We start from the raw sequence: 26,151 nt of genomic DNA, 5'->3' as shown, positions 1-26,151 counted from the left end.
CATAGGTATATTACGCTCTCAGTTACTCTCAGCCAACGGTACAACACTCACAAATGCGCAGTCGTTCTTTTGAGTCATTGTACAACAAAATACTACCTTAAGCATCCAAAATAAACTTTCCATAGAAGCCGAGAATTTACACTCGGGAAAATCATAAGGAATGTATCTCTTAGTGTAAGTAGTTTGGTGTAATCACTGTAAAGGAAAAAAGAATTACAGCATTACGCTTTCAAACGTATTGTAGACGGCAGGAAGTTTACAATACATTGTACAAATCATAATGCGCTCCAGTCAACTAGTTTTCACCGTTTTAGTTGTTAAAGTAAAAAGCATTTATGGTCATGTACCGGTGCACGTATATAATGCCTGTGTCCCTTCTTTGGGATGGTAATTCAATATATTTAGCGCAGGTGGTGTGACTAGGACTGAACACCAACACAGACACTGAACCAGATAAACATTCTATCAATATTGGAATGTTATTAATTTCATGACAAACATCACACTGAGTACAGCCGGGATCATCAGCGTCACAGCGGTAGCGGAGAACATATTCCCAGAGTTGCACGTTACGCCTTTGCAAAGGCACACGGTCCCGTTCATGCCAAAAAATTGGTTCTGGGCTTTAAAAGGAAATCGTTTCCCCATTTTGATATTGTCATCGCAGTAGGAGTCACTAGCTGGAGGTATGCGGCCGAACAGGAACTGGATCAAATCGCGAGTTCCACAATCCAAAAACGTGCCGCCTATGAATCAAAACCGGAGGTACACACTTTCTATTCCAATTTACTTCCCAAAGGTCATTGTGGGCACCGTTAATTTCATCGGGGTAGCACCACGATGTTTATGTGGGACTATACGGAACATCGGTTGCCCGTTGCAACAGCGTCATGACGCTATGCAACAGGAACGAGAATGCAACGAGAGTGATCTGTCTCGGGATTATAAAGAAGTAGAAATACATTTTGTATGATTACGTATTCGATAATACTGTAGTACTGTACTGGCGTAATTAAAAATGTAGTTTGTAAACCATGGATTCTATGTCGTTATCATTTTCCGGACGTGAAGAAGCTTACCTGAGGAATTTCCACCGCCTCCGCCAAGAAAATTGGAGTAGCTGTAGTTATATGGACCGTCGGTTTTCAAGCAGTACTCGGTACCAGGTGGACATGCGACGTTTTCAGCTAAGCTAGGATTGCAACTGCCCAGTATGTCGTTGGACCTCAGGAAACCATACTTACACTGGTAACAGTTGAGCGCCAGCCCTGTAATTTGGCGGTCAGTCAGGTTATTTCGATGTATATAACTTATAAGTATCCTGGCAAGAGCGGTAGCGAAAATCCCCTTTACTTAGAGTTGTAAACTTTACCTTCTCCGTATCTGTAGTTTTAACGTTACAGTAGAGCATCTACTGAAATTCATCGCGCTACATTACGCGGCATGTTCACTAGCAAAGTCATTTTCCAGTCGGCTGGATAAACAGGAATTATTCAGCTGCGATAAGGTTACAGCATTGAAAAATGAAAGGCATTACTTGTATATATGTAAGTAAATCATGGTGCTGTGCTTGGTTTTCATGTCCCACCTGTCGATACCAAGACCCCAGCTACGAACAGCCATCCAAACCCGCTTCGCAACATGGTGAACCGGTTGCTGAAAAAGTTCCCGCAGCTTTTAAAAATATCACTACGACGGAAACTTCCGGAAAATGGTAGTATCAAGAAGTATGAGATCGCTCGAGCTGAGTATAATCCAATTTACGTTAATCTGCAACGCATATCACATATAGAACTGCAAAAGTGATCGCTGCGACGGCGTGTTCGGTGTTAAGTATTATTTACTCGTACATCGTTTTTTCCCGGTAATGTTAGGACTGCCGCCTGCTTATCGTCCAAAGAGTTCAAAGTAAATTCACTATGTTATCTATTCCGGTAGTAAATACCGTGCACGTACAGATATGAGTAATAGTAATAGTAATACATAATATTACTTATAGTTAAGAACACATATGATTAACTATTAGTGCTATCAGCGCGGAAATAATTTGACATCCACATAATCGACTGACATTTTACTGTCGATAAATGGACATAATCTAATACGCGAGAGCAATGAATCATTGAGTAATGCAGCTTGTATCTTTACAGTGGTACAACTGTCATTCTTTTGGAATCGGTCTCGATTGCATAATTACCATGCTCGGGTTCGGGTGGCACGTATTTTTTTAAAAAAAAGCTTCTATACGTGGACAGCTACAGGGTGTACCACGAAGTGAACGGTTTTGAACGGAGTGGTCACCATCACGAAGTGAAAAGAAGTGCGGATAATCTAGCTTGTTAGTAAGAGTTAGCGGGATATCTCCGCCAACCCCACTTTCCGTTGGGACGGTTGGGTTACTCATATCCGTTGTCCATTCGCGATAAAACGTGGCCCATGCGCCTCATTCTACACTTCAAATAAAATTTTGTTAGTTAAAACCCTGTAATTCGGAATAGACTGCTTTCGTGTGGCGCTTGCTTTACATGCAGGTAAACCCCGGCTCATCGGCTGACCTGTAATCACATAGCAATTTCATTATTAATATTTTAGTGTGTCACCTTATGCACAACTTTTTTTTCGTAGTCATATCTTAAAGGGTCCAAAGCGAAAATCGGAAGCGAAGTAAATACTGCTTCCTCGGCGAACAGTAGCTGTTCTACCCTTTGCAGTGGAAACGCTGGGAGTGCTCGGAGAAGCCGCGAAAAACATTGTCAGTTTCATTGGACGCCTGATTCGGGAAAAGACCGGAGAAAGCCGATCTACCGCCTTCTTGAAGCAGCGCATTAGTTTAGCGATAATGAAGAGAAACGCTGCCGCAGTTTTAGCCTTTAGGCACTTTGCCGGGCAGAAATAAATTTGAGGAAGGGAATGATTTTGGTTGTTTTTGAAATTGTAACCGTAGTATAATCATTGTTGAACACGAAGGAAACCAACAAAACATTACGGACTTTTTATTCCATTCACTACCTTTCAATGATTCGATCCGTCCACAACCTTTTCCGGCACTGCCTTTAAATCCGTTATCTATGTTTACTGGCAGTTGCGAACGAACCTTTTTATATTTATTACTCACTTTCCACCTCAGCTGTTTATTTTAAAATTATTTCAAGATTTGTGCAAGGTCATTAAATTTGCCGCTGATTACAGATCACCTGTTACGCCGTCAACGACATTGTATCTCAGATGGACCATAATGCACAATGGCATTTTTTGCCCTGTGCGTAGAAAAAGATCAACTCGCATTGGGCAGCGCATCGCCATCCAGTATCCCAAAGTATGGGTTATAATTCTGCATTCTAGCTTTTGCTCAAAGGAAAAAACAACACATGGTTCAAGAAATCTTTTAGGGCTGCTAAAGATTCTTCTAATTAAGCTCCACTGTTCATTGAAGCGCTATTCCAGAGAGATATCTCCACCCACAAACCGCTAAGAAATTCGGATCTGATAGCATCATGTGTTACCGATTACTGTAGGTCAATTCTGGCAGATTTCATAAGCGCTTGCCAATGCTCCATGAAGAAACGCAGTAAAGCAGTCCTGACACCGGAAATCCGCCTTGGCCTTTGGGTGAACCTTGAAAGGATCACACATTGGCTCCTGTGCCGAGCCGCAAGTGATTGTAATGTCCATAAAATACTCTCGATCATGCACTAACTGCAGAAGAGGTAACAGATGCTGACTGGCGCAAAGATCTCTGTTTGTTATCAAAGAGCCACTGAAGGACAGAAATATTCTGGTTGTGACGTTGTACAGGAAACCGATTAGCTCGCCTGGCAGTGTAGTTATGTTGTTCACTTCGAAATTGGCTGCACGCAGATGCGGAAGATTCAGCGGTGAGGATGTCTTGAGCGTAGTGATTAAGTTCCATTTCACATTTAGATCCTAAATATAGCACACTGATTGTGAAAAAACGGAGCATTTTCCACTTTGAGCTGTAAGAAAAGTGATGTGGTATTATAAATGCAGGGCTTACCGGCTTATAATACCACATCACGTTCTGCTGTTGCGTAACTGCGTAAATATGTACAATGTCTGAGTGTACCAACGTTCGCAGAGTTCTCTTGTTTAAAACAAGATATACGTTGGTCATTTGTACTGTACATACTTTGACAAATTATGTACAGTACAGTGCACCCACGCGTACGTCGAACCATCGCGTTCACAACTCGCATTTTCGCACATTTTGCTTACAGTACCGCTCATACCGTACTATTGTAAGCTGTATTGTACTTCGCCGTTCGCCATATCTCAGCACGTGGTCACTTTTTTCCAGTACTCGTATATCCATATAATTATGGTTATTGGCTACCTCTATTCGTGTGACTTTCTGTGTTACAGACACATAGAAATGCGATCTATTGATCACGGCTGTTCATTCTATAACACGCCCCAAGGGGCGCCGGTGACCATTTTCTTAAAACGTTTAATATAACTATACATAAGTTACCACATGTTGAAAAACATGTGAGTATAAAACTTTTTAAGGTACGGTGTAATAGTGCAGTAGGTCACTGCGTTTTGCGGGCAATGATTCACGTGGATGCACTTTGTTCCAAAATCGCTTATGCGCGCTACATTCAAGTGGGTGAATTGATTCAGAAGTGTGGACATTGTCTAGCAAAACATGGTGAATTAAAACTGTGATGATGAACTAGCTAATCTTCTAATCTTGAAGTTTATGTGTCATCAGGCTGAAGAAGGCTAGAACTAGCCTAGAAGGCACTCTAGCAATATAGTCAGGAACGCGTTTAAAGGTTTGGCTTTGCACGGCGCCTTTACGAGGTCACTTCGCTTAAAGAGGGTCAATAACCAGACCGTATGCTCACCTCAAGACGGGCTGGCAAAATCGATAAATCAAACTCCGTCAGTTGGTTCTCTGTCAGAATCAGCGCTTTCAGTGCCGGCGTTCCATCGAACACTCCCGGTGCGAGATGACCCAAGCCGGTGTTTGTTACTTGCAGGAACAATAAACTATCAAAACCCTGGAACATCCTCGCATCTAAAGACAGCAGCTGACCGCGGTAAAATTTCAAGATTAGTAACGAACTTTTGACATTGGCGAGAATTGACTTGATGGCAGCGGTATCGTTGAAAATGAATGTGAAGAACCCCAGTGACTGCAAATGCGACCAGTGCGGCAGGGTTGGAATATCCTCTGGATACGACTCGGTATAGATATTGTCCAGGGTAAGTATGGCAATATTATCGGGAAGAGCACTGGCGTTGAACGATTCGGTCATTGCCTGACATTTTGAATACGTGTCGTTGCTGAACGTGAATTCCTCACAGAGGTCGTCTTGGGGAAAGTGGGGCATCGCCGCCTTATGGCGTCTTGCGGTTGCTTGTGCCCACACGTGGAGAACCGGCAGAATCACTACTATCCAAGCAAATTTCATAGTGGATAAAAGATCACTACTGCATTCGCATATATTTCTAACTATCAAACCTGAAACCACTCCTCACATTAGGAACCTTTTTAAGCACACTATTGAAAACGGTAGCCTTGCTCAAGCAGACAGAAAACCCGCTATTAATACCGCACATTTATGACTGAACGACTGCAGCCTTAGGCTATTCTGTATGTGGAACATGCTTTCTGGGAAAGTTTTACGATGCCGGTACCATTTTTCATTACCTTATGTGGACCTTTCTTTTTGCGGTATCAAATAGCAGTTCCTTTCAGTCAATCAAGCAAACTTTTGGGACATGGCATACTACATAATTATACAGTACACCATGACGATGCGAAATAATGTATAACATATACATCAGTGCCGAAGCAGTGTACATACATTAGTGACATTGGTGACGAAGCACAATCACACCATGAAACTATGGAGTGGAATTATATAATACAGTGCCAGAATACGACTAACTTTGGCGATTTCTGCACCTATGGCACAGTTCGTACACGACCATTTTCTGGATCACATTATCGGTTCGTAGTGCAGTAGTCACTTTCAGACTGCGTAGTCGGGTGTAGTCTCTATCGTCAGAACTTTTGTAACCTTGACAGCATGCGCACCTGAATGACACTACAAGACAGCTTGCTCCACTGAATTTGCGGTAGTTCACTGCAGTTAATATAGTCAAAGTAGTCCACTGTAGTTTCCGTAGTCCCTGTAGTCTCCGTAGCCGCACGTAGTCCCCATAGTCCCGTGTAGTCTCCGTAGTCCCGTGTAGTCTCCGTAGTCCACTGTAGTCTCCGTAGTCTCATGTAGTCTCATGCAGTCTCCGTAGTCTCATGTAGTCTCATAGTCTTATGTAGTCTCCGTAGTCCACTGTAGTCTCATGTAGTCTCCGCAGTCTCATGTAGTCTCCGTAGTCTTATGTACTTTCCGTAGTCTTATGTAGTCTCCGTAATCCACTGTAGTCTCCGTAGTCTCCGTAGTCCACTGTAGTCTTCCGTAGTCTCATGTAGTCTCATAGTCTTATGTAGTCTCCGTAGTCCACTGTAGTCTCATGTAGCCTCCGTAGTCTCATGTAGTCTCCGTAGTCTTATGTACTCTTCGTAGTCTTATGTAGTCTCCGTAGTCCACTGTAGTCTCCGTAGTCCACTGTAGTCTTCCGCAGTCTTCCGTAGTCTCCGTAGTCTTATGTAGTCTCCGTAGTCACATGTAGTCTCATTAATCTCACGTAGTATCCGTAGTCTTATGTGGTATCCGTAGTCTCATGTAGTCTCCGTAGTCCCACATTGTTTCTGTAAAGTCCACTGTAGTCTCCTTAGTCAAGATGTGCGGCGATGTACGAATGCGTCGTGAATGTGCGATTATTATTGTGCCCGTAGTAAATGGACGATGAATGTCCCTGGTGTTGCTACGCTGCCTTTTGGACTAACGAACACACCTTGGTTTAACATCTCTCCGTGTAACGATGAAAAATCTAACAAAACTAATAAAGTGATCATGAGCATTAGAGGTCAGCCACTTACCGTTACCGTAAGAAACCTCAGAAGCAAAGGGCGGTTGTACGAAGCCCACCGTCACGAGCGCGAAGACCAATAAATCTAAGAAATCTAAGATTATCCTCAGAAACATAAGCTAAGAACATTCTCACAAGCCGAAGAATAACTTCCAAAAACCTAAGTATAAAACCTAAAAAACTAAAGATTAACATAAGAAACCTAAGAGTGAAAAAAGCGTCCTAGAAAAACACGAAAACAAAGGCAAGCCCGAGAAATTCTTAGAAACCTGAAAAACCTAAGAAACCTAAGAAAACCTAGAAATACTTCCAAAACTAGTAAACTTAAGAAATCAAAGATGGCCGAGATATGCTGTTGCCGAAACAAGTGTCGGCAGAAGTAAACCTCGTACAAATTTTACGTTGGCCGAAATGATTATGTGCGGCCGAAATGTAACGCAGCCGAAACGATCGGACGCGGCGTTGGCCGAAGCCATCGAACGGCAGAAGGCAATATACCGAAAAGCGTCATCTATTGCACTGCCTAACCACTGCAGATGTTTGTTTAATCGGACTGATACAGTGATACTGATAGTATATAAATAGTAGAATGTTCGGATACCGTCGTACGAGGAACATGGTAATTGTTAAATTATGGTTAGTTATCCACTTTGCCACGATCTGTCTGTCCCTGCATGTATGCGTACTTCTTTTCGTCACTGCACTTTTACATACGTATACACTGCAGATGATATACGCAGGTAGGTAAAAAAATTTAAGCGGGAAAGATAATCTACAAGTTAGCAAGTGATCTTTTAAAAACTCTCATTAGCATTGTTAGGTAAGAAAATCACATCTGGTAAATCATACAATCGTGTGTATATGCATATAGTGGCAATAACCGCCGGACGGACAGCAAATTTATCATCATCTTTGAACAAGTTTAAAAACAAATACAAAAAGTAGTTACAAGCATGCAGTATTTGTCTCTAACCAAATTTCTTCTACTGTTATTTCTCAAACATCCTTCAAGGTTCGGCAAGCAAACAGTCAACGACAATAAACAAGAATAACTGGGCCGGTAAACAAGCTAACAAAATATGGAAGAAACACAATGCCAAAACAACATACATGCCTTCAGTTCAACACTACCGCAGTTAAATTTCAGCGTGAAAGTTTGCGATTGCAACCAGCTTATCATTTCTGAATTTAATGGCGTCTTCAAGATGATTTGCGAACCTAGTTATGAACTGCGGTTGACGCCGCTTAACGGTTATCTGTTTTCGCAAAATTTTTCATATGCCAATTTTCCTAAAATCAACACGCAGCGGCTGCTGTGCTGTGTGTGAAGAATAGTTTGTGATATAGCCGCTTCTGCCGTAAGAATGCGCAACACTGTACTCTAGAGGCTACAGTCGCTACACTCTAGATCGTCTAATCCCTAGAGTACAGTCCTGGAATGCGTTAATAAAAGCGGTTTCTGTGTGTCTCCGCGTGTTGGAATCTTTCGTCCTGGTTAACTGGGCCAGTCTACATTCAGATATTGCGACTCTTTCCAAGAAAAGTTTCAATGGTATCGGACTAGATTACATTTGAGTGTTGCCGCAGTGCCGTCGTAAGATACCTCTTGTGTCTCTTTAGCGTAGCTCAGGTATTCTCAAGAACTCATCCGCGCGTTCTGCGCAAGCTGCCAACGGAACAAAACACATACCTGCATGCGGCCCGATAACGATGCTTATATTGATAACGGAGCTCCCGAATCTGTGCAAGATACCTTTTCCTTGCAAAATGTTTTTTAATCTGCACAGTAAATGAAATTGAAAAGTTACGAAACTTCCACCGGCTTTTTGACTCTAGAATTTTCGTCGACGACTTGATCTCTAGGAATCCTGCCGGCAAGACATTCCACTGGCGTTCTAGCATTGGCCTTTTCACGTTGAAACGAATAAAATTTAGCATTATTCAAACATGAAGATGAACTATCAGACCGACTTATATACTTCAGGTTGAAAACGAGAAAACAGCGTAAGTTGGTTTTACAACCGGTGCCAACATAGTAGTACGTCAGTTCTCTAACCTACGTTTTGCATCCCAACAATTTAGTTGCTGACCGACCACAACCTGCTGACCCTCAGATCGGTTTTCGACAATTTTTCTGCCCGAAGCTCTGTTGACAAGAACGAGGACTCAATTGTGGCAGGACTTCAAGCCCGTGCTTTAAACTTTAAATGTAACTTAAAATGTGCTTAATTTTATTCTAATTTGTCTACTGCCGGGCTGTACAAGTTCTCGTATCTACCCGTTGCGAATACGGGACGTACCTAAGCGTACATCCGTCCCGAATCTTTTCATGGGTATCCTGGTACGCGAATAAAAAACCACGATACCGTTTCGCGTGCCTGATGTTCCGGGACGGTTGTGTACTATGCGGGAGCTAGTTTTGCTACAAAAATGAGATCTTCCTTAAGACGGTTTAGTTATACGTTAGCTGCACGTCGAGACGGGGCGACGTTGTGCTATTCGAAGTGACGGTCGTCGAAATGACGATCACTGTTACAGCCATCCCTAACGGCTAACACCATTGCTTATTAAGCCAACGAAATTCTATGAAAACTTTCTGGCAGCATAACACAGTCCTAGCCTACCGGATGGATATTAGGATCTATTCTCTAAGCTCCGTATTTCGCTGGATCACTGTTCGCGGTACCATTTATTTCAGCTTTCATTCAATTGTTTCTGGCCTGCAAGGTCAGCGCTCTTCAAAACTAGTGCGATGGAAGCCAACGTGCCACGTGTACAACCGTTGTTTAAAGCAAACGCTGGCAGATGCCGGAACCGACGGCAGTAAGTTATCCACGCATTCCTTCCGGCGAGGTGGTGCCACAGCAGCAGCCAAATTCGTAGCATCGGCAGCGGTAATTAAAGCGCAAGGCAACTGGCGCAGCAGGTGTTATGAGAAATATGTCAGTTTGGATAATCGCAGACGAGAGGAATTCGCGCAATGTATGGCAGCAGTCGGATCGCAAGAGCGATTTGGGGGTTTGGAGACGTACCTGCCCTGTGCAGGCGTTCTTTTGAAGTTTGTGCTATGTAGTTATTGGTTGCAGTCCAGTTGTTTGTTCGTTTCCGGTGGACAAATTCGTCCGCCAGGGATTTTGTCAATAAAATCCACCCCCCATGCGCGGCAACGTTTTATCGATATAATACATTGGAGTTAGGCACAGTAATAAATAGCAGTAGCAAGTAGAGTAATTACTCTGCTATTATACTGATTGTTAAACTGGGATATGAAGGGCACAAGTGGTGTTAGTGGTCAAATAAATTACACATATAAACAGTGGTAAAATACAGTGCAGTAAATAAACTAATACGGATAGTTTACATGTTGAAAAAGCGCAGAACGGCAACAAAACTGGAAAGAAGAACAACTTCTAATAAACTACAGAAAGCCTGTTCAGTAGATGCACGAAATTTTGGTAAATGATTGGTTCCTGATCCGGAAATTCAGAAATAGATCGGAAACCAAAGAAAAAAGTTATCCGCTTTTGGGGAAAAAATTCCGCGTTTCTGGTTTAAGGTCGCCTCTGCAGTCAGTTAAAGAGAGGCAAATTTCCAGTAGATATTAACGCCAACTATGCAGTTTCACCGGTATTATTTGCACTGGGTTATGATTTTGTCCATCGCATTAATTATTCCGCGCAATTCGCGCGGGGTCTTCTAGTAAACTTTAATAAAGGTGTTATACAGTACAGTATGATAGAATAATGCTTCTGTACACTTTCAAAAAACACGGAATGTATGCACGAATTTTAAAAGAAAGGTTATACCGATGCACCATAAAAGTTAAAACTAATTGTTTCTTGCATGTTTCGATTCCCGTTTAAAAGCGTTACCGTTAGCATTGCTGATTTATATTTTGCGATTTGCAACGACACCGTTCAATTTTTATCTAAATGCACAGTATTTTTGCCGTTTGTCAGTTACTGGAAAGTGGAACAACAGTACTTTAAATAATAACTGTTTCTTTAAAATGTCGTTGCGTAATTATAAATCATTTAAGCTTAAGTAATACACAATACATATTTATTCAATTCATGTTCATATAAAATTCATGAAAAATTAAGCGAACTTGGTAGTTGTGGAAGCACAACGATGATGTTGTCATCACAGCCCTTAGGCAGCCAAGTTGGGCCAGTTTTTACAAAAAATTACTATAGGCCAGTCGTCAACAAAACAAATAGTTACTTAACTTTTACATGGTTGCCGTATGTGTCCAGCCCCTATTATACTATAAGTTTCGATGTTGAGACCATGTTACAAATTGCACTTAGTTCAGACTTAAAGCAGACCTATTTAAAAATGCGCCCCGAAGCATCCGCCGTAGAATTCTTCCTGGCAACTGAAATTTGATAAAAAATTTTATTGATAGTGTAAAAAAGTGATAAACCTGGACTGTGACCCAACTAGTCCTGCTAAGTAATACACCTGTCAAAACTCCATACGCCTGACGCCTGTGTACCTTTACAATTTGAATGGGGGCATTGTCGAAGTTGTCGCTTTTCAGCCCGCCAAGCAGTGTCGAAACATCAAAAATTGCCCTTTGTGATAAAACACGCCCAAAAGGTACAGGATGCCATCTCTGCCTTGTTCATTTCAAAACAAACCAAAGATGTCTTGTTTTGAAATGAAGTACAAGTACGTGAAAAAACAAAAACGGCTGAAAGCAATATTTTGTAATTTAGTTAACACAACTGCCCCAACTTCACTGCCCAGGGCTGTACATGCGTTTGGTTTTTCAATTCGGGCAATATTAATTAATTTTATTTAAGCACAACACTGACTCTGATGATTGCATAAATTTGCCCATTGGACAATCTGAAAAACACATCAGCGAAGCAAAAATTTCAAACCACGAGTGCCCAAGACCACACCGAACCACTTCCGAATACGACAACACTCAACCGACTCTGAACACGACCTCTGGACTATATGGACTACAGAAACTACACCGGACTACACCGGACTACAGGGACTAAGGAGACTACACCGGCCTGCAGGGACTACTGAGACTACACCGGACTACATGGACTACAGAGACTACATGGACTACGGAGACTACACCGGACTACAGGGACTACGGAGACTACACCGGACTACATGGACTACATGGACTACATGGACTACACCGGACTACAGGGACTACGGAGACTACACCGGACTACACCGACTACAGAGACTACACCGGGCTACAGGGACTACGGAGACTACACCGGACTACATGGACTACAGAGACTACACCGGACTACAGGGACTACGGAGACTACACCGGACTACATGGACTACAGAGACTACACCGGACTACATGGACTACTGAGACTACACCGGACTACATGGACTACATGGACTACATGGACTACACCGGACTACATGGACTACTGAGACTACACCGGACTACAGGGACTACGGAGACTACACCGGACTACACCGGACTACAGAGACTACCCCGGACTACAGGGACTACGGAGACTACACCGGACTACATGGACTACAGAGACTACACCGGACTACATGGACTACTGAGACTACAACGGACTACAGGGACTACGGAGACTACACCGGACTACACCGGACTACGGAGACTACACCGGACTACATGGACTACAGAGACTACACCGGACTACAGAGACTACACCGGGCTACATGGACTACACCGGACTACATGGACTACTGAGACTACACCGGACTACAGGGACTACGGAGACTACACCGGACTACACCGGACTACGGAGACTACACCGGACTACAGAGACTACCCCGGACTACAGGGACTACGGAGACTACACCGGACTACATGGACTACAGAGACTACACCGGACTACAAAGCTCTGGGATTGCGGCGTTCTACCTAGACTGCCGAGGCTACAGGAGTCTACGTGCGCTACTGGACTACTCGTTAAAACTGTGATCCAGAAAATAGACGTGTACGAACTGTGCCATATCTAGATTTCTGCGAGATTTTTGTTTATCGGTAAATGGCTGCATCACGACACTTAAACCGACTAAATTCAAATTCCTACAGATCGGCCAGCGTTATACCGTAAGTACACAGTTTTGGCAGTTAATGCCGTTCGTTAGCATCCAGCACATCCAAAAACCTGTGTAATTACTAGATTGTCATCCAGATACCCGACGAAAATATAAGTTTTCTTTTGCAAAATAGCGTTTTGTTATTGCATGTCAAAATCTACTGCGGTGTTTACAAAGTGCAAGAACCGTCTGTTAACCACCCACAATCAACGACAACGAATAAACGATTAGAAAAGTTGTTAGCACTTGCGCGGCTAATATTTCAGAGGAGGGAATTGCGCATATGGACGTGTACGTATATATACAGAGGTGTAAATCTTTTACGCTTGTGGAGCGTTTTCTTTAGCTACTTTTTTGAGATTTCATTTTTCTACAATTCAGTATTTTGCCATGTGCAGTAAATGTAAATTTAGGAATCCAACAATGGTTTTACCGTAACTTAACCAAACCTCAAGTACTAAATCATCTTGCGAGCAACCTCGCGTGGCAGTACTGTGCAGTAATGCAGTATCCTTCCTCTGAAATATTCTGTACCCATGCGCACCATAATTGTCCACATTCCCATGCCTACTGTTCATTGCGCTTTCCAAAGCAAAAGTATGAACTAAAGAATATCGAGGAAGCAATGTTGTGCACTACAAATAACAATGCCGATGTGATAATGTCCATGCACGACAGTTACACGTCAGTTTTGCTTCATGATCATGACTAGAAGTATAAAAAGCGCCGACGTCTGTTGCTACTAAGAACAATCCATCTGGCATCCACCCACTGCGGTAGACGGTAGTGCAGAATTCGAAAAGTGACCAAATATTAATTGAAAACAGTTCTCCCGATTATTTCATGAAAATCATCAACACGACAAGCGGGATCGTTAGCATCACAGCGCCAGCGGAGATGGTATTTCCAGAGTTGCACGTTACACCTTTGCAGATGCATACAGTTCCGTTCAGTCCAAACCATTGCGTTCTACCAAGCACTTGTCCAAACATTTTGATGTTGTCATCGCAGTAGTTGTCACTAGCCGGAGGGATGCGGCCGAACAGGAGCTGGATCAACGCAGGAGTGCCGCAATCGTAAAAGGAACCGCCTACAACGCGAAATAAACAGTTTGACAAAGGTCACTGTTGCACTGTTACTCGTAATTAGTTACGATTAGCATACTTTTTATATACAGTAGGTAACATGAATGCAAAACGCAACGTTCCAGTTGAAACGCGGAATCTCAATGGATCACTTCAAACTCAATCAGAGAGAGATAAGTAACGTAATGATACACATTCAGTTATACAGTATAACAATGTTATTTTGTAGCCAACGAACTGTATCGATAGTACGGGTAAAAACTCGCCTGATGACGTTCCCGAGGCTCCGCTAGCCTGTGTGGAGTAACTCCAGTTGTAAGCACCGTCCGTTTTCAAACAGTATTCGGTACCCGTTGGACACGTGACGTTGACGGCCGTGCTGGGAAGGCAGTCACTCAGCATTCTACTGGTCTTCAGAAAACCATCCGTACATTGATTACAGTTGAGCGCCAGTCCTGTAATTTGACAGTCGGTTCAGCATTGTGCAACATGCAGTTCCACTTTATGCTACACTTTAGCGTCCACACCTGCCGATACCAAAACCCCCGCTACGAATAAGCATCCTAATCCGTTTCGCAGCATGATCAAATGCTTGTTAGAAAAGCTTCCCGTTAACTGCACTTTCGAACGTAATACCGACTGTCAACTGACGTTGGAACTTGGAAGGCGGTTAACTGTAGAAGTAAGTGGCATGCGGTATTCGATTTACAGTTAGCGCTTTCTTCCGGCAGCTGCATGCCTGCTTATCGCCAACGACGCCAAGCACACGAGTGGCAAAAGGAGTAGAAAAACGATCTGAGATTATCTTGTTGTATTGTGTAATGTTTTGTTTATTACTGTCAAATGGAATAAGTGCATTGTTGGGCCTATTTATCCCGCAGATGGTCCAAGTAAACGTACAATGCTATCTTTCCTGCGCTGAAATCTGTGCAGATACAGCCAAATTGGGGGCAGACAAATTGACACTCGCATAATGCGACTGGCATAACCTTATCCGTCGGTAAATTGCAGAATGTGCAGAACTGCAGAATAAATTGCAGAATGTGCAGAATAAATTGCAGAACTGCAGAATTACCTGTAGAAGCAGCAGAGCCAACCATGTCTGACATAACTTTAAGGGAATTTACCAACATGAACAATTAGTCACTTGTCAATGTTTCGAACGAATTCTTATTTTAATTATTATGGCAGTCACCAAAGCACATTTTTGCGCAATTATATTTTTGTTAATCTATCGTTCCAGGCTATAGCAATGTAAAAAGTTTAGGTAACTGAGTATAACGCTGAAATGTAAGCCGGACGGTTCGTCGACAAGCACGATCATTACTATTACCACTAGCGTTGTACTGTAATTGTTTGGGGTGTGGACAGGGGGAAATGCCGCTACGAGCGTGTCGGGAAGATCTTCAGCTATGTTTAGCGTAGCATACAATCTACCCAACTCAAATGCCTCAGTGTCGCTCTAAAGTCGTACAGACTCAGTTGTTCATTCAGTCTTACCAGAATAAACAGCTCAATCCGCACTATTGTAGAGCGGCAATAAATCCCATAATCCCTTCCGGAGTACATTACAAGTATTCGAATATGAGGGGGAAAGCCAGTCTACGCGAATAGTCTCCTGTATACTCTTGCTGCAATAATCTGTATTGTAAACTTTCTACTGCCGGTATGTATTTAATGCGAAATACATAGACAATTTACAATACAGACTGCAGCACCCAATACAGTACCAACCGGTTCAATTTAATCGCGGTTATAAGCATCTACCCGTGTAGTCGTCTCTAGGAATAGCAATCGTAAAATTCGCCGACTGTAAATCAGCAGACACATGCATGCTTTTTCAAAGGTCAATACGGTACCGTGTTAAATGTTCAGCGTAGGCTAGCATCACGCATGTCAAAACAACAGGTACAGTATGTTGGAACATGTTAAAAGCGATGTACAGAGTACTATTTGTAGTACTACATTGTAGTTCGGGCAGGTAATAATATCAAGGGAAGTGACCTTTAACCTCTAACTTTTTTCTAAAATTCATTAATTTTAAAGTCTGAGAACACGCTAGGGTAGTATAGTGGATCGATGTAAGAACGAACTCCATGCGTATAAGCGTTTCCATTCGAAATACGAAGAAGATCGATCCATAATAAGAGTTTTGGTACAGCTCAACGCATTTAAATTTTGGGAAAGTTTTCACGCCAATGTATAGAAATTACTTGGCTTTAAAGTTTCATAAAACAATCCAAGAAGTGCGTGGAAGTGCGTGAAAGCGATAGTTTTCGTGCATGCACACGCATTGGTACCATGTAGCGGGTCACTTCCCTTAAAATTGTAATGTGTTACGCGTACGTATTCAGTACTGCATCGGCTCCAGTCTACAGATTAGTTCGTAAGCAATGAAAATTACGGTTTTCCCTCATTTTGAGATAAGCCGTATACTTCTATGAGTGGACAGTCTCACCTGCTGCCCATTCAAAGCCTGGGTCGGACAAATTGTACAAGTGAAGACCATCCGTTTTCAAGCAGTGCTAGGTACCCACGAGTATGTACTTTTTTTATCGCGTTCGTTGTGTTGCTTACGATTTTTTTCTCTGGGATGGAGCGCAAACTCGCCATTCGCTCTTCACCAGAATATGATAAGTAACACATACAGAGTACACCCACACAGTAACCAGCTATAGCGGCGCATATCTGTAGCGACACTGCATCGCGATGCTTTGCATTTACGGCAGTCGGAAGATGGTTCCGTGACTTCCGCCGCGAAAAAGAAGCTGCGTAGCACCTAATCCCGATCCCGTCTAATACGGAGTACGTAAGACTGGTACGTATTTTCCGGCGTTTGAAGTGCTCTCATTGTGCTGACACCGCTTTCAACTGGTAATAAAAACAATTTAAAACTGCTTCTGTTGTCAATGTCGTTTGTGCCTTGTTGTCATGTAATTTTATCACTGCGCGTACATTTAATTCGCACACTGCTATAAGAAACTATGTACTACGGAATAATAGTAGAGCAAGTAGCTACTTTATTGTTGAGTGAATAAAAACCATTATTCTGAAAGGGTCGGTCATCAATTAATACGCACGAGAAAATAACAGTGATTTGTCTCCTGATGTGATACAATGAATAAATCACGCTTTCAGATGAAAGAACCAATGCGCAGCAGAAAGCTTTATATCACAAATATACGAGTACAATACACACTAGCCAGTTCAGATACAGCAGTATACACAAGCCAATGTTCTTCTGAAAATAATTTATTTACTGCAATATGGTGATTCGAGATTTAATCACCAGCCAAACATTAAACTAGATTAATATTCTAGCCGAATTATTTCATGAAAAACATTACACTGAGTACAGCCGGGATCATCAGCATCATAGCGGTAGCCGAGAACGTATTCCCAGAGTTGCACGTTACACCTTTACACAGGCACACGGTCCCGTTCAAGCCAAACCACTGACGATCCGTTATGGTATCCAATAATTGTCCATACATTGTGACATTGTCGTTGCAGTAAACGTCGGCATCTAGACGTATGTCGCCGAGCAGAAACCGGATCATCGCGGAGTGCCGCAATCCAAAAATTTGCCATCTATCAAATTAAAACACATAGTTTTCAAAGGTCACCGAAGCATCCTTAATGTTAAGTTGTTACTGTACTCTCGACTCACGATGTCTCCGTTTTGTATGGTCTTTCCATGCAACACTATACTGACGTCACGGAATTCATTGGGTTCGGTCTTTTAGGCTTAATGAACCGTCTGAACAGCTTGAACCCTTCCTTGAGTACTCCAGTAATCGAAATCAGACGGTTCTTTGGTAAACCAAAGAACCGTCTGATTCTTTCACTTAAAACTCCCACTTTGACTTTTGTTTTGATTTAAATTTTAATTTATTTTTCGGAACTCCTTTCGACATTACGAAAATAAAATTCATTATTATCACCGTGGAAAGAAACTGAAAATTTAGGCTGCGAAATCTCACGGAAAAAACTGAACCGTTACTGTTCAACGCGCTCGAAAACCGATCGTTAGCCGTTAATTTGACGGGTATTACTGCCAATCACGCTTATTGGCGGATTTATGTTCACCGGATTCAGCGAGTGTTTTTGAACCGCGCAGTGCATGACTGGCTATACTTTACAAAACCGGGACATATTGAACCGAGAGTACAGTAATCACCAGTTCACTGTAACGTCTAATCCCAAGCCCAAACAGCCAGTTAGCGGGAGTCCAGTTTGATTTATTCGATCCCAGGATGATACTTAAGCAGCGGTGTTCAATATTCGGTATTAGGCATTATGGTGCTATTTCGTTATCGGATTCTCCGGACAAAAACAAACTCACCTGATGACGATCCGGAGATCCTGTTAGACCCCGCGACGTAGCTCCAGTTGTAAGCACCGTCCGTTCTCAAGCAGTACTGGGTATCCGTGGGACACGTGACGTTGTCGGCATTGCTGGGGCTGCAGCCAGCCAGCGTTTTGTTGGATCTCAGGAAACCGTTTCTGCACTGATAGCAATTAAGCGCCAGGCCTGTGAAGTACTAGTCCGGTCAGCTTTTTTGGGTGTATACACTGCTAAAACTGTTATACACACCCTAATGAAATCATCCCTGTCTTCTACGAGTAGCAGTTGCATACTTAAATCACATTATGCCGCAACGTCGTACTTTGGGATAGCGGGAATATTCAATATTCCCGCAAGAACACGAAATATTCAATTGCGCCGTTCAAAATGTTTTTTTGCCATATGTGCGATGTTTTCCTTACTTACCTGTCGACGCCAAAACTCCTACTACGAACAAAATTCCTAAACCGCTTCGCAGCATGATGGTCTGATAGTTGAAGCTTTCTCAGTTTTAATTTTATAAAAGGCGTAGCGGCGCAGACTTTGAATAAGTGATGGTAATGACTAGTGATCACTTGGTTATACAAATTTCTGTAATTCGATAAGACGTGAAACACCGGTTAACTGCAAAAGTGGCCAAATAAATACGAATACAATATATGTATCATAATACAGACACCTACACATCGCATACAGACTCATAACGGTTTTTACCGGTAATGTTACGTCTGTTTATCGTCAAAAGAGTTCCACGTAAATTTACAATGACATCGTTATCTTTCCCCGGTGCTCAACCGTACAGATAAAGTATGGATAAATAATTGATTATTATTACTAATATTATTATAATTACATCAAGAGAGGCAACCCGAATAACGGGACTTCAACGTCTGGTCGGTATTATCAGTTATCATGTTACCACGTTGTTACTGTTATTCCGCTATCAGAACTGCACCCCAACAATCGGACATTTACACATAACTGGCTGACAGTTTATTGTCGATAGAGGAAAAAGCCTTGAAAACATCGTGCACTGTTGCGAGCACGGAATGAATGAATAGTAAGTAATCAGTATAATATGTATATGCGACCGCATTTTACTAGTTTACATTCATGATAAACAAAGTTTTTGGCTGCTGTAAAGCATACATTTATTACGAAAAAAGTACATCAGTATAATATTATTGTGCTGATTTAACCAGCTTTTAATATGATTCAAGTTAGTTTACAATGCTATCTTGTAGGTGCTCAGATCGGTGCAGATATGGTTCATGTGGACATTGTTGTTCTATAGATATGCAAAATATTCTGTTCATTGTGCCCAGTTTTGTTCGAAAGCAGAGACAGTAGAGCCAGTTGATGTGTGACATAACAAGAGCAAGTTGACTTAATCAGCAAGAGCAAACTAAACTTATCTTTGTTGTGAAAAATTCTTGTTTTAATTGTTCCCACACCATCGAGTAATACGCAATCGAATTTGTTTTGATTTATCGTTCCAGGCTAACAGCAAAGTAGCAGTTGAGGAGGCTGCACATAAAACCGAAAACTGTGGCTACTCTCACCACCCCTTCGGCTACTTTCACCAAGTTCTGGCTATTCCCACCCCGTTATAACTTCAATAATTCTTGTTGCTTCGGAAATTTTGCATATCTGTAGACCTTAGAAACCAAATATGTAATACTGATGATTTAACATTAAGCGTTGATTTCTGACAGATGTCGACTAATACTGTAGCCGGCATTATATGCTGTACTGTACAGTAGCCTAATGTAAACTTTCGAACAAAACTGGGTACAGTGTACAGTATGTTTTGCATCGTTTCCGGAAGAACACAACTACAACAAATGCACAACTACACGGAAACAATTGGTGGAACTTTCGGGAAATGTGGTCAGTGGTCACTTCGCTCCGACACGGCTTCCTGATTTAAAGTACGCAAGTAGGAAGTAGTTCTATGGAAACGTTCTTCTTGATTTCGAAAAGGGCATTGCTACCAGTACGAACACGACGTTCGCGTACGCAAGAAAAATCCCATTGTAATATTCTTACTTTAGTACGGTAGTATGCTGGCTCCAGCGGCGTATTGGTTCGTTCATTTAGAATGCAGTCAGCTGTGCTTAATGTTTTGGTTAGCTGTCGTATTTAAATTCGTTTCCTTAATCGCCTCAATCATAATCACTTAGCGCAGCTAAAACTGAACGAAACATTAGAAACGTTATGGTTGATGAAACGATGTTGCCGATGCGGCGATGCACGTATTTGATACAGCGTGTTATAAAACGCTTTACAACAGCAAGAGTGCACAAACTCCATCACAACGTACGCGAACAACGCCCGAAAATGCCCACCAGTCAGTTAGCGAACTGCCATTTCTGCGGTCAGCTGTTAGCCATTCGGATAGGATAAGGAAGAGCGCAAACTTCTAATCAAGTCCATGTCCATATAGGTTTGCGGCGGTGGCGGCTGGCATCGTGGAAAACTGGGATCCCAGCCGGTAAGCTGGGATCCCAGTTTTAAGGTTAAGGTCTTTTAAGCCGAAACAAAACGGACGTCCACATCCTCCACTTTTTATATATATACTCCATACACCACTCCACAATATAGCGTACAATATATTGTATATATAGCAAGACTAATCGCATTCACAATCTGAAATGCAGTGCCCTACTGTGTACATAATTTTGAAGAATATATTTCAACCACAAAACGCCACTATCGAAGCGGCTCAGTTTATCATAGGTTCTTGAGAACCACACCCTGCTTGGCAATAAAATAAAAACTCACTTTCTGAAAGGCCATAGATCAGTGCATTAACTATCTTGCAGGTGTTGCATAAATGTGCCAGCATGACTAATACATACTTCTGTGCAGCGGTGTGCATTGATCATACGTACGGAGCCAATTTTTTTATTTCAGTTGTATTCAAAATGAATTGAAGTATGATAACTCCCTGTATACGTAGTATTACGTACACGGTGCTATGTATTGCGCAGCCTGCCTACATTTTGTAGATATGCAGATTTGTCCCACAGTTTGATACGGGCGGGGTTCAGAAGAAGGCTGTACTTATACCACGGCATGTCCATACGATGCAGCAAAAGCTATAGAAGCTCCATAGAAGTGTTGTATTCCTTCAAACGGAAATTGTGAACAAAGCAACCAAAGCCTTGTTGTTTCGTGGGTGCGTTCTTCCGGTTTACAAAAAGGTCACCGCTAGTAGTACGCAACGTTCCCGGCTGCAGTAAAATTTAATAAATGCAGTAAAGGGGTGGGAATCCTCAGAAGAGGTGTCGCACAGGCGATTACAATCAAAAGGGCGTTTTATAGAATCCATTTCTAAAAGGAAGGTGGTAAGACGTGATAAGAGCCAAAAGGTGATGCGAGGTACGGATTTGAAATGGGTTGCGCAAAAGAAATGCGAAAATTACAAAATCATGGGTTACTTTAAGTTAGTACGAGATATTTTGTATGCCACGCCTATCCAGGCGTTCAAGCATTTGACATAACTTATGCATACAAATATTCATATAATCATGTTCGTTGAATTACTGTTTTTTGTATCAATTGCAAGCTTTTGTAAGTGCTGCCTTTATATTCCGGTAATATTTCCAAAGTACATTACAGCGATAATTGTAGCGTAGTGGCTACCAGCGCTATGTACCTTGCATGTTTATGCTAACTTTCAAACTGGCTTTAATGCCACCCAATTTTGTATCTGTTTTACATTTGTGACAGGCAAGCGCAGAGGGGCTCACAGGTGACTTTATTGTACAAATAAAGTGGAGCAAATACCGCGTGAATGCGGGAAAAACACAACAAAGCCAATGTCTGGCAGAAAATCAGCAGTCAAGTTGCTGCGAGCTAGTTCTAGAGCGTAATGAAATGTAGAGAAAGAAATGTGCTGGCGGCAACGGCGTCACGCTGTCCAGACACATGGAATGTGAGTGCGCAGACTGGACTCGTATCCAACGCGAGCGAATATACGCTGAGTCATACAGCGAGAGAGGAGCGAGAGAGCAAGTATGCTCAGTGAGTGCGCCCGCGGTGTATCCGCATAGGCGGAGAGTGCAGTGCAGCCACTCACGTACGTACAAGAGAGGGCGAATCAGCATGTGTGCAGTGATACGCATACGCAAAGTGGCGTATCTATCACGCAGGCTGTCGTGCCTCTAACATGCCTCTGGGCGGGAATCCGAGCTCCTGCGAGGATGCTCAGACTCAGTACCGCACCAGCGTCGCACCTCTCCGGTCGACCCATGTGGGGTCGCCGGTACGCGTCCTCTTCCGGCGGGAGTCCGGTGTCTGTTGACCGTCCCATCCTTCACTTCCAGATCCATGAGAGGCAAGCAACTCACGGCCGCAAATCTGGAAGCCGCTCGGGGTTCGTTGTTGGACCGGTATTGCTTCTGTTGGCCTGGCATCTTGCTTCTGTTGGCTCGCGGAGAAAGTAAAAGAAAAATAATGACGGTTAAACAGCGCGAAGTAAAAGTAATAAAGTTTTAATCACAATTCCAGTGAGCAAAAAGTAAATGCAAAACAGATCTGGTTAGAGATTCTAAGTAAAATACAATTCCGTTTGTTAGAAAATGTACAAAAATACTAAAAAAAGATCTGTCCGGGGGGCTTATTCCGACTAGGATGACGTCCACGGGTCTTGAGTTTCCACGGGGTCTCCTGTCTAAATGCAGTCCGGTGTGTCAGGTCCGGGGCGTCGGTTCCCGGGTTACCCAACGTAACCGGTAAGTTCTTCCGAGGTCGGGTAAGCACGGCTGACACTTACGTCCGACTCGTATTCGTCCGTTCCGGAGGGAGAGGCACTGTCGCTGTTGCGAATGCCGAGGCATCCTCTCTAATTAGGGGGAATAGACCAAGGTCATCGGACCAGGTCGGCCTGCCGGTAAGTTAACCGGCGGCAAGGAGTTCGGCTAAGTCCCGAATTCCAGAAAGTCAGGTCGGACAAAACCGTACTTGTGTCATGCGACTTCTGTGGTCGCCAAGTGGTAATGCCGATGGAATGTGGTCGGTTAAAACCGTTAAATCTGCTACCACGAGCCTGGGTGTGACTTCCGATACGAACTGGCTCGAAGGTCCGGTCGGAATTTCTTGTTCCTCCATCCAACGGTGGTTTATCCGACCTTCTGTCGGTTGAGGATGGATATCCGACCTGAGGTCGGTTGTAATGTTATCCGACCTGAGGTCGGTGATAACGCACCTCCATGGTCGACCTCGGTAACTCGTGTTATTTAGGCCCATGTGGGGCCAAACAAGTCCCGTTAGGTCGAATTCGTCCATTCCGAGGTCGTTTCCAGTTCCGATCTTCAGTTTAGTCGTCTTTCACCGACCTGTTATCGGTGACTCCTGATGTCCGACCTGAGGTCGGGTATGATGTTATCCAACCCGTGGTCGGTGGTAATGTTATACGACCTGAGGTCGGTTACCACGTGACTGGTCCGTTCAAAGGTCGTATCTCGGCTGATCCGCTGGTGTTCCAAGCGAATCGAGCGATCCGGCGTTCCTAACCGACTTCTGTGGTCGGTTGGACCGGTTCTCCGACCCGAAGTCGGTGATAATGTTATCCGACTGGAGGTCGGTTACTCCAAATCCCAGGTCGATTGAGGTCGAATTCTTACGTCCGGAAGTCGTTTTCCGTGAATCCCTACGATGGCGTTTCCATCCACCGACCTGTTGTCGGTTACTTCTCATGTCCGACCCGAGGTCGGTTACAACGTTATCCGACCTGAGGTCGGTGATTCCGTAATTCCGTGTTCGACCGAAGTGAGTTACGGTATGCAGGCTCAAAGTGGAGCCGTACAAGTCCGTTTCGGTCGAATCATTCTCCTAGCCGACCTGTTGTCGGTTTCCATTCTATCCGACCTGAGGTTGGACGTAATGTTATCCAACCCAAGGTCGGTGATTCTTCTTCCAAGTCGGTTGCGTCCGTTGAGAGGTCGGTTTAAGCCTCTGGGCACTCATCCGATCTCTGCGAGGTTTGTTTGGAGCGATGGTCTCTTCCATGCCTCTAACATGCCCTGGTTCGGGTCGATAACTTTGCCTCTGGACGGGTCCGAGTCCCATCAGGTTCGGCGGTTCCATGGCGTCTGTTGGCCATTCAACATGTAATCCCGGTCGCTTGTGGCGTCAAGGGACTTCTGTGGTCCCAATCCGCAAGACGGACTCTTTGGTTTCAGACCGGCGTACAATTCTCGCGCCTTGGCAGCGTTGTGCCTCGGGCCCCAACTTATGTCAGACTGCCCGTTCCCATCCCCATGCAACATGCGAACTGAGGTTAAGTCAGATCACTTCACTTCCCTGGTTTGGAGTTCCTTCGTTCGGTTCCGCGAACCTGTGACGCCTTGCCACTTCAGTTATGGAAAGACATCACAGGTCCGTAGGGATCTGTATGGGGGTGCAGGCCGTGTGTTCTAACACGGTTTGCCTAGGATGTTCCATTTGAGACATGGGGAAGCAGGTCGCGGCGGAGTCGTTGGTACGTCAGTAGCCAAATCACCGTCGCTGTTCCTCTTCAGGTAATGGCAGCACGGTCAAGCCGCGCGTAGTCGTGGTCACCGGTGAATCGGTTGGTTTATCCGATATCCTCCGGGGGAGACTGCGGTTGGACTCCAGGTACAGGTTCCTGGTTGAGAGCCTGTAGGTCCGGGTTCAAACGGAGAATCCGTCCAGACTAAAATCGTAGTCGGGTGTCGCGGTTTGCGGTCGCCATTACCGACTTCTGTGGTCAGTAAAGGCTACGATAAAGCCATCCCGTTTGTAATTTCCGTGTGCTTCCGTCAGGCCGACGTCGGTTAGTCGACATCTCAAAGGTCGGCTACCGTTGAAAAAATCGACTTCTGTGGTCGGTTCTAGGTAGCGGGTCTTAGTTGACACTGTCCGGTCCGTTGCGGTCCGAGTGACTCCGTGTTGTTTGCGGACTTGTTATCCTTTCGGCCATCCGATTTCGGAGTTAACCGTGGGTGCCTTGGCAAGCATGGTCCTGAACACACCGCAGTGCTGTGTTCCGGGCCATGCTAGCGGAATCCTCGCTGGTTCGTACTCCGGAGTCCGGTTGCCGGAGTGTTGATGTCGTAGATCGTAATTAACCAACACGGTCTGCGTTGGGTGCCCTTTTATACCAGGTGTTCTTCGGATGTAAGGTTGAAACTTCACCGACTTCTGTGGTCGGCTAAGTTATCCGAGTCGTGATTAGAGAAGGTCCAAGTTCTACCTTAAAATTGGCTGACTTCCGTGGTCAACGAAGGTAGTGGATCGTGGTTCTGTGACACGGTCTGCGTCACTTCCTTTAGTTACCTCGGGAATGGTCAACTTCTGTGGTTGACTGAGGTAACGGGGCACGGTTAAGGTCGCGGTTTGCGAAGTTAGGTCTCTGGGCGGGAGTCCGGTTCTTCGTTCCTGCCTTCGGTTAATCCAAAGCGTCGTGTCATAACAGGTCGGTTTTGACTTCTGTGGTCAATTCCGAACCATGTGACATTGCGGGCCGATGAGGATACCACTGTCTGCGGTGATGAAAGTTACTGGTCGGTTACCCGGTCCCAAAGTCGGCCACGGGTGCTTAGGCGAACATGGTGTCGAGAACGTGACAACGTTTTCGACACCATGTTAGCGTAATCCTCTCGGTCTGTTCTCCAGAGTCGGTTAGCCGGAGTAATCTTCTTCGGTAGCAGAACGTGGTTC

At 43.8% G+C, this 26,151-nt stretch overlaps 2 protein-coding genes and 1 long non-coding RNA gene across 3 annotated transcripts; all 3 read right to left on the bottom strand.

Annotated features, from left to right (window-relative positions):
* Positions 1 to 94: 94 nt before the first annotated feature.
* On the bottom strand, positions 95 to 1,814 carry LOC129602288 (uncharacterized). The gene is made up of 3 exons (XM_055501286.1): positions 1,589 to 1,814; positions 1,080 to 1,268; positions 95 to 746 (listed from the first exon to the last, which is right to left on the bottom strand). Exons 1-3 carry the CDS (start codon positions 1,641 to 1,643, stop codon positions 466 to 468), a joined length of 525 nt encoding a protein of 174 aa, XP_055357261.1. The 5' UTR covers positions 1,644 to 1,814; the 3' UTR covers positions 95 to 465.
* An 11,773-nt stretch (positions 1,815 to 13,587) lies between these two features.
* Positions 13,588 to 14,878, bottom strand: LOC129602289 (uncharacterized). The gene is made up of 3 exons (XM_055501288.1): positions 14,642 to 14,878; positions 14,381 to 14,569; positions 13,588 to 14,119 (listed from the first exon to the last, which is right to left on the bottom strand). Exons 1-3 carry the CDS (start codon positions 14,694 to 14,696, stop codon positions 13,866 to 13,868), a joined length of 498 nt encoding a protein of 165 aa, XP_055357263.1. The 5' UTR covers positions 14,697 to 14,878; the 3' UTR covers positions 13,588 to 13,865.
* A 2,323-nt stretch (positions 14,879 to 17,201) lies between these two features.
* LOC129602290 (uncharacterized) lies at positions 17,202 to 19,149 on the bottom strand. The gene is made up of 3 exons (XR_008692378.1): positions 18,889 to 19,149; positions 18,460 to 18,648; positions 17,202 to 17,705 (listed from the first exon to the last, which is right to left on the bottom strand). It is a non-coding gene; the product is annotated as an uncharacterized LOC129602290 (long non-coding RNA).
* Positions 19,150 to 26,151: the final 7,002 nt, after the last annotated feature.

The sequence above is a fragment of the Paramacrobiotus metropolitanus genome, unplaced genomic scaffold (genome assembly GCF_019649055.1).
Source record: "Paramacrobiotus metropolitanus isolate TYO unplaced genomic scaffold, Prichtersi_v1.0 Parri_scaffold0000386, whole genome shotgun sequence".
Classification (NCBI taxonomy): domain Eukaryota; kingdom Metazoa; phylum Tardigrada; class Eutardigrada; order Parachela; family Macrobiotidae; genus Paramacrobiotus; species Paramacrobiotus metropolitanus.
The sequence above is the reverse complement of the archived record's forward strand: the minus strand, read 5'-3'. Positions and strand labels throughout refer to the sequence as shown.

Bases quoted from the DNA above. Each gene is read 5' to 3' on its own strand.
- LOC129602289 (XM_055501288.1), bottom strand. From the start codon at position 14,696: ATGCTGCGAAACGGATTAGGATGCTTATTCGTAGCGGGGGTTTTGGTA. The intron at 14,570-14,641 runs GTGTGGACGCTA...GTCAAATTACAG, and splicing joins GGGGGTTTTGGTATCGGCAG to GACTGGCGCTCAACTGTAAT. The intron at 14,120-14,380 runs GCGAGTTTTTAC...TTCGCGTTGTAG, and splicing joins AGCCTCGGGAACGTCATCAG to GCGGTTCCTTTTACGATTGC.
- LOC129602288 (XM_055501286.1), bottom strand. From the start codon at position 1,643: ATGTTGCGAAGCGGGTTTGGATGGCTGTTCGTAGCTGGGGTCTTGGTA. The intron at 1,269-1,588 runs GTGGGACATGAA...GCCAAATTACAG, and splicing joins TGGGGTCTTGGTATCGACAG to GGCTGGCGCTCAACTGTTAC. The intron at 747-1,079 runs GTAAGCTTCTTC...TTTGATTCATAG, and splicing joins AGGCGGTGGAAATTCCTCAG to GCGGCACGTTTTTGGATTGT.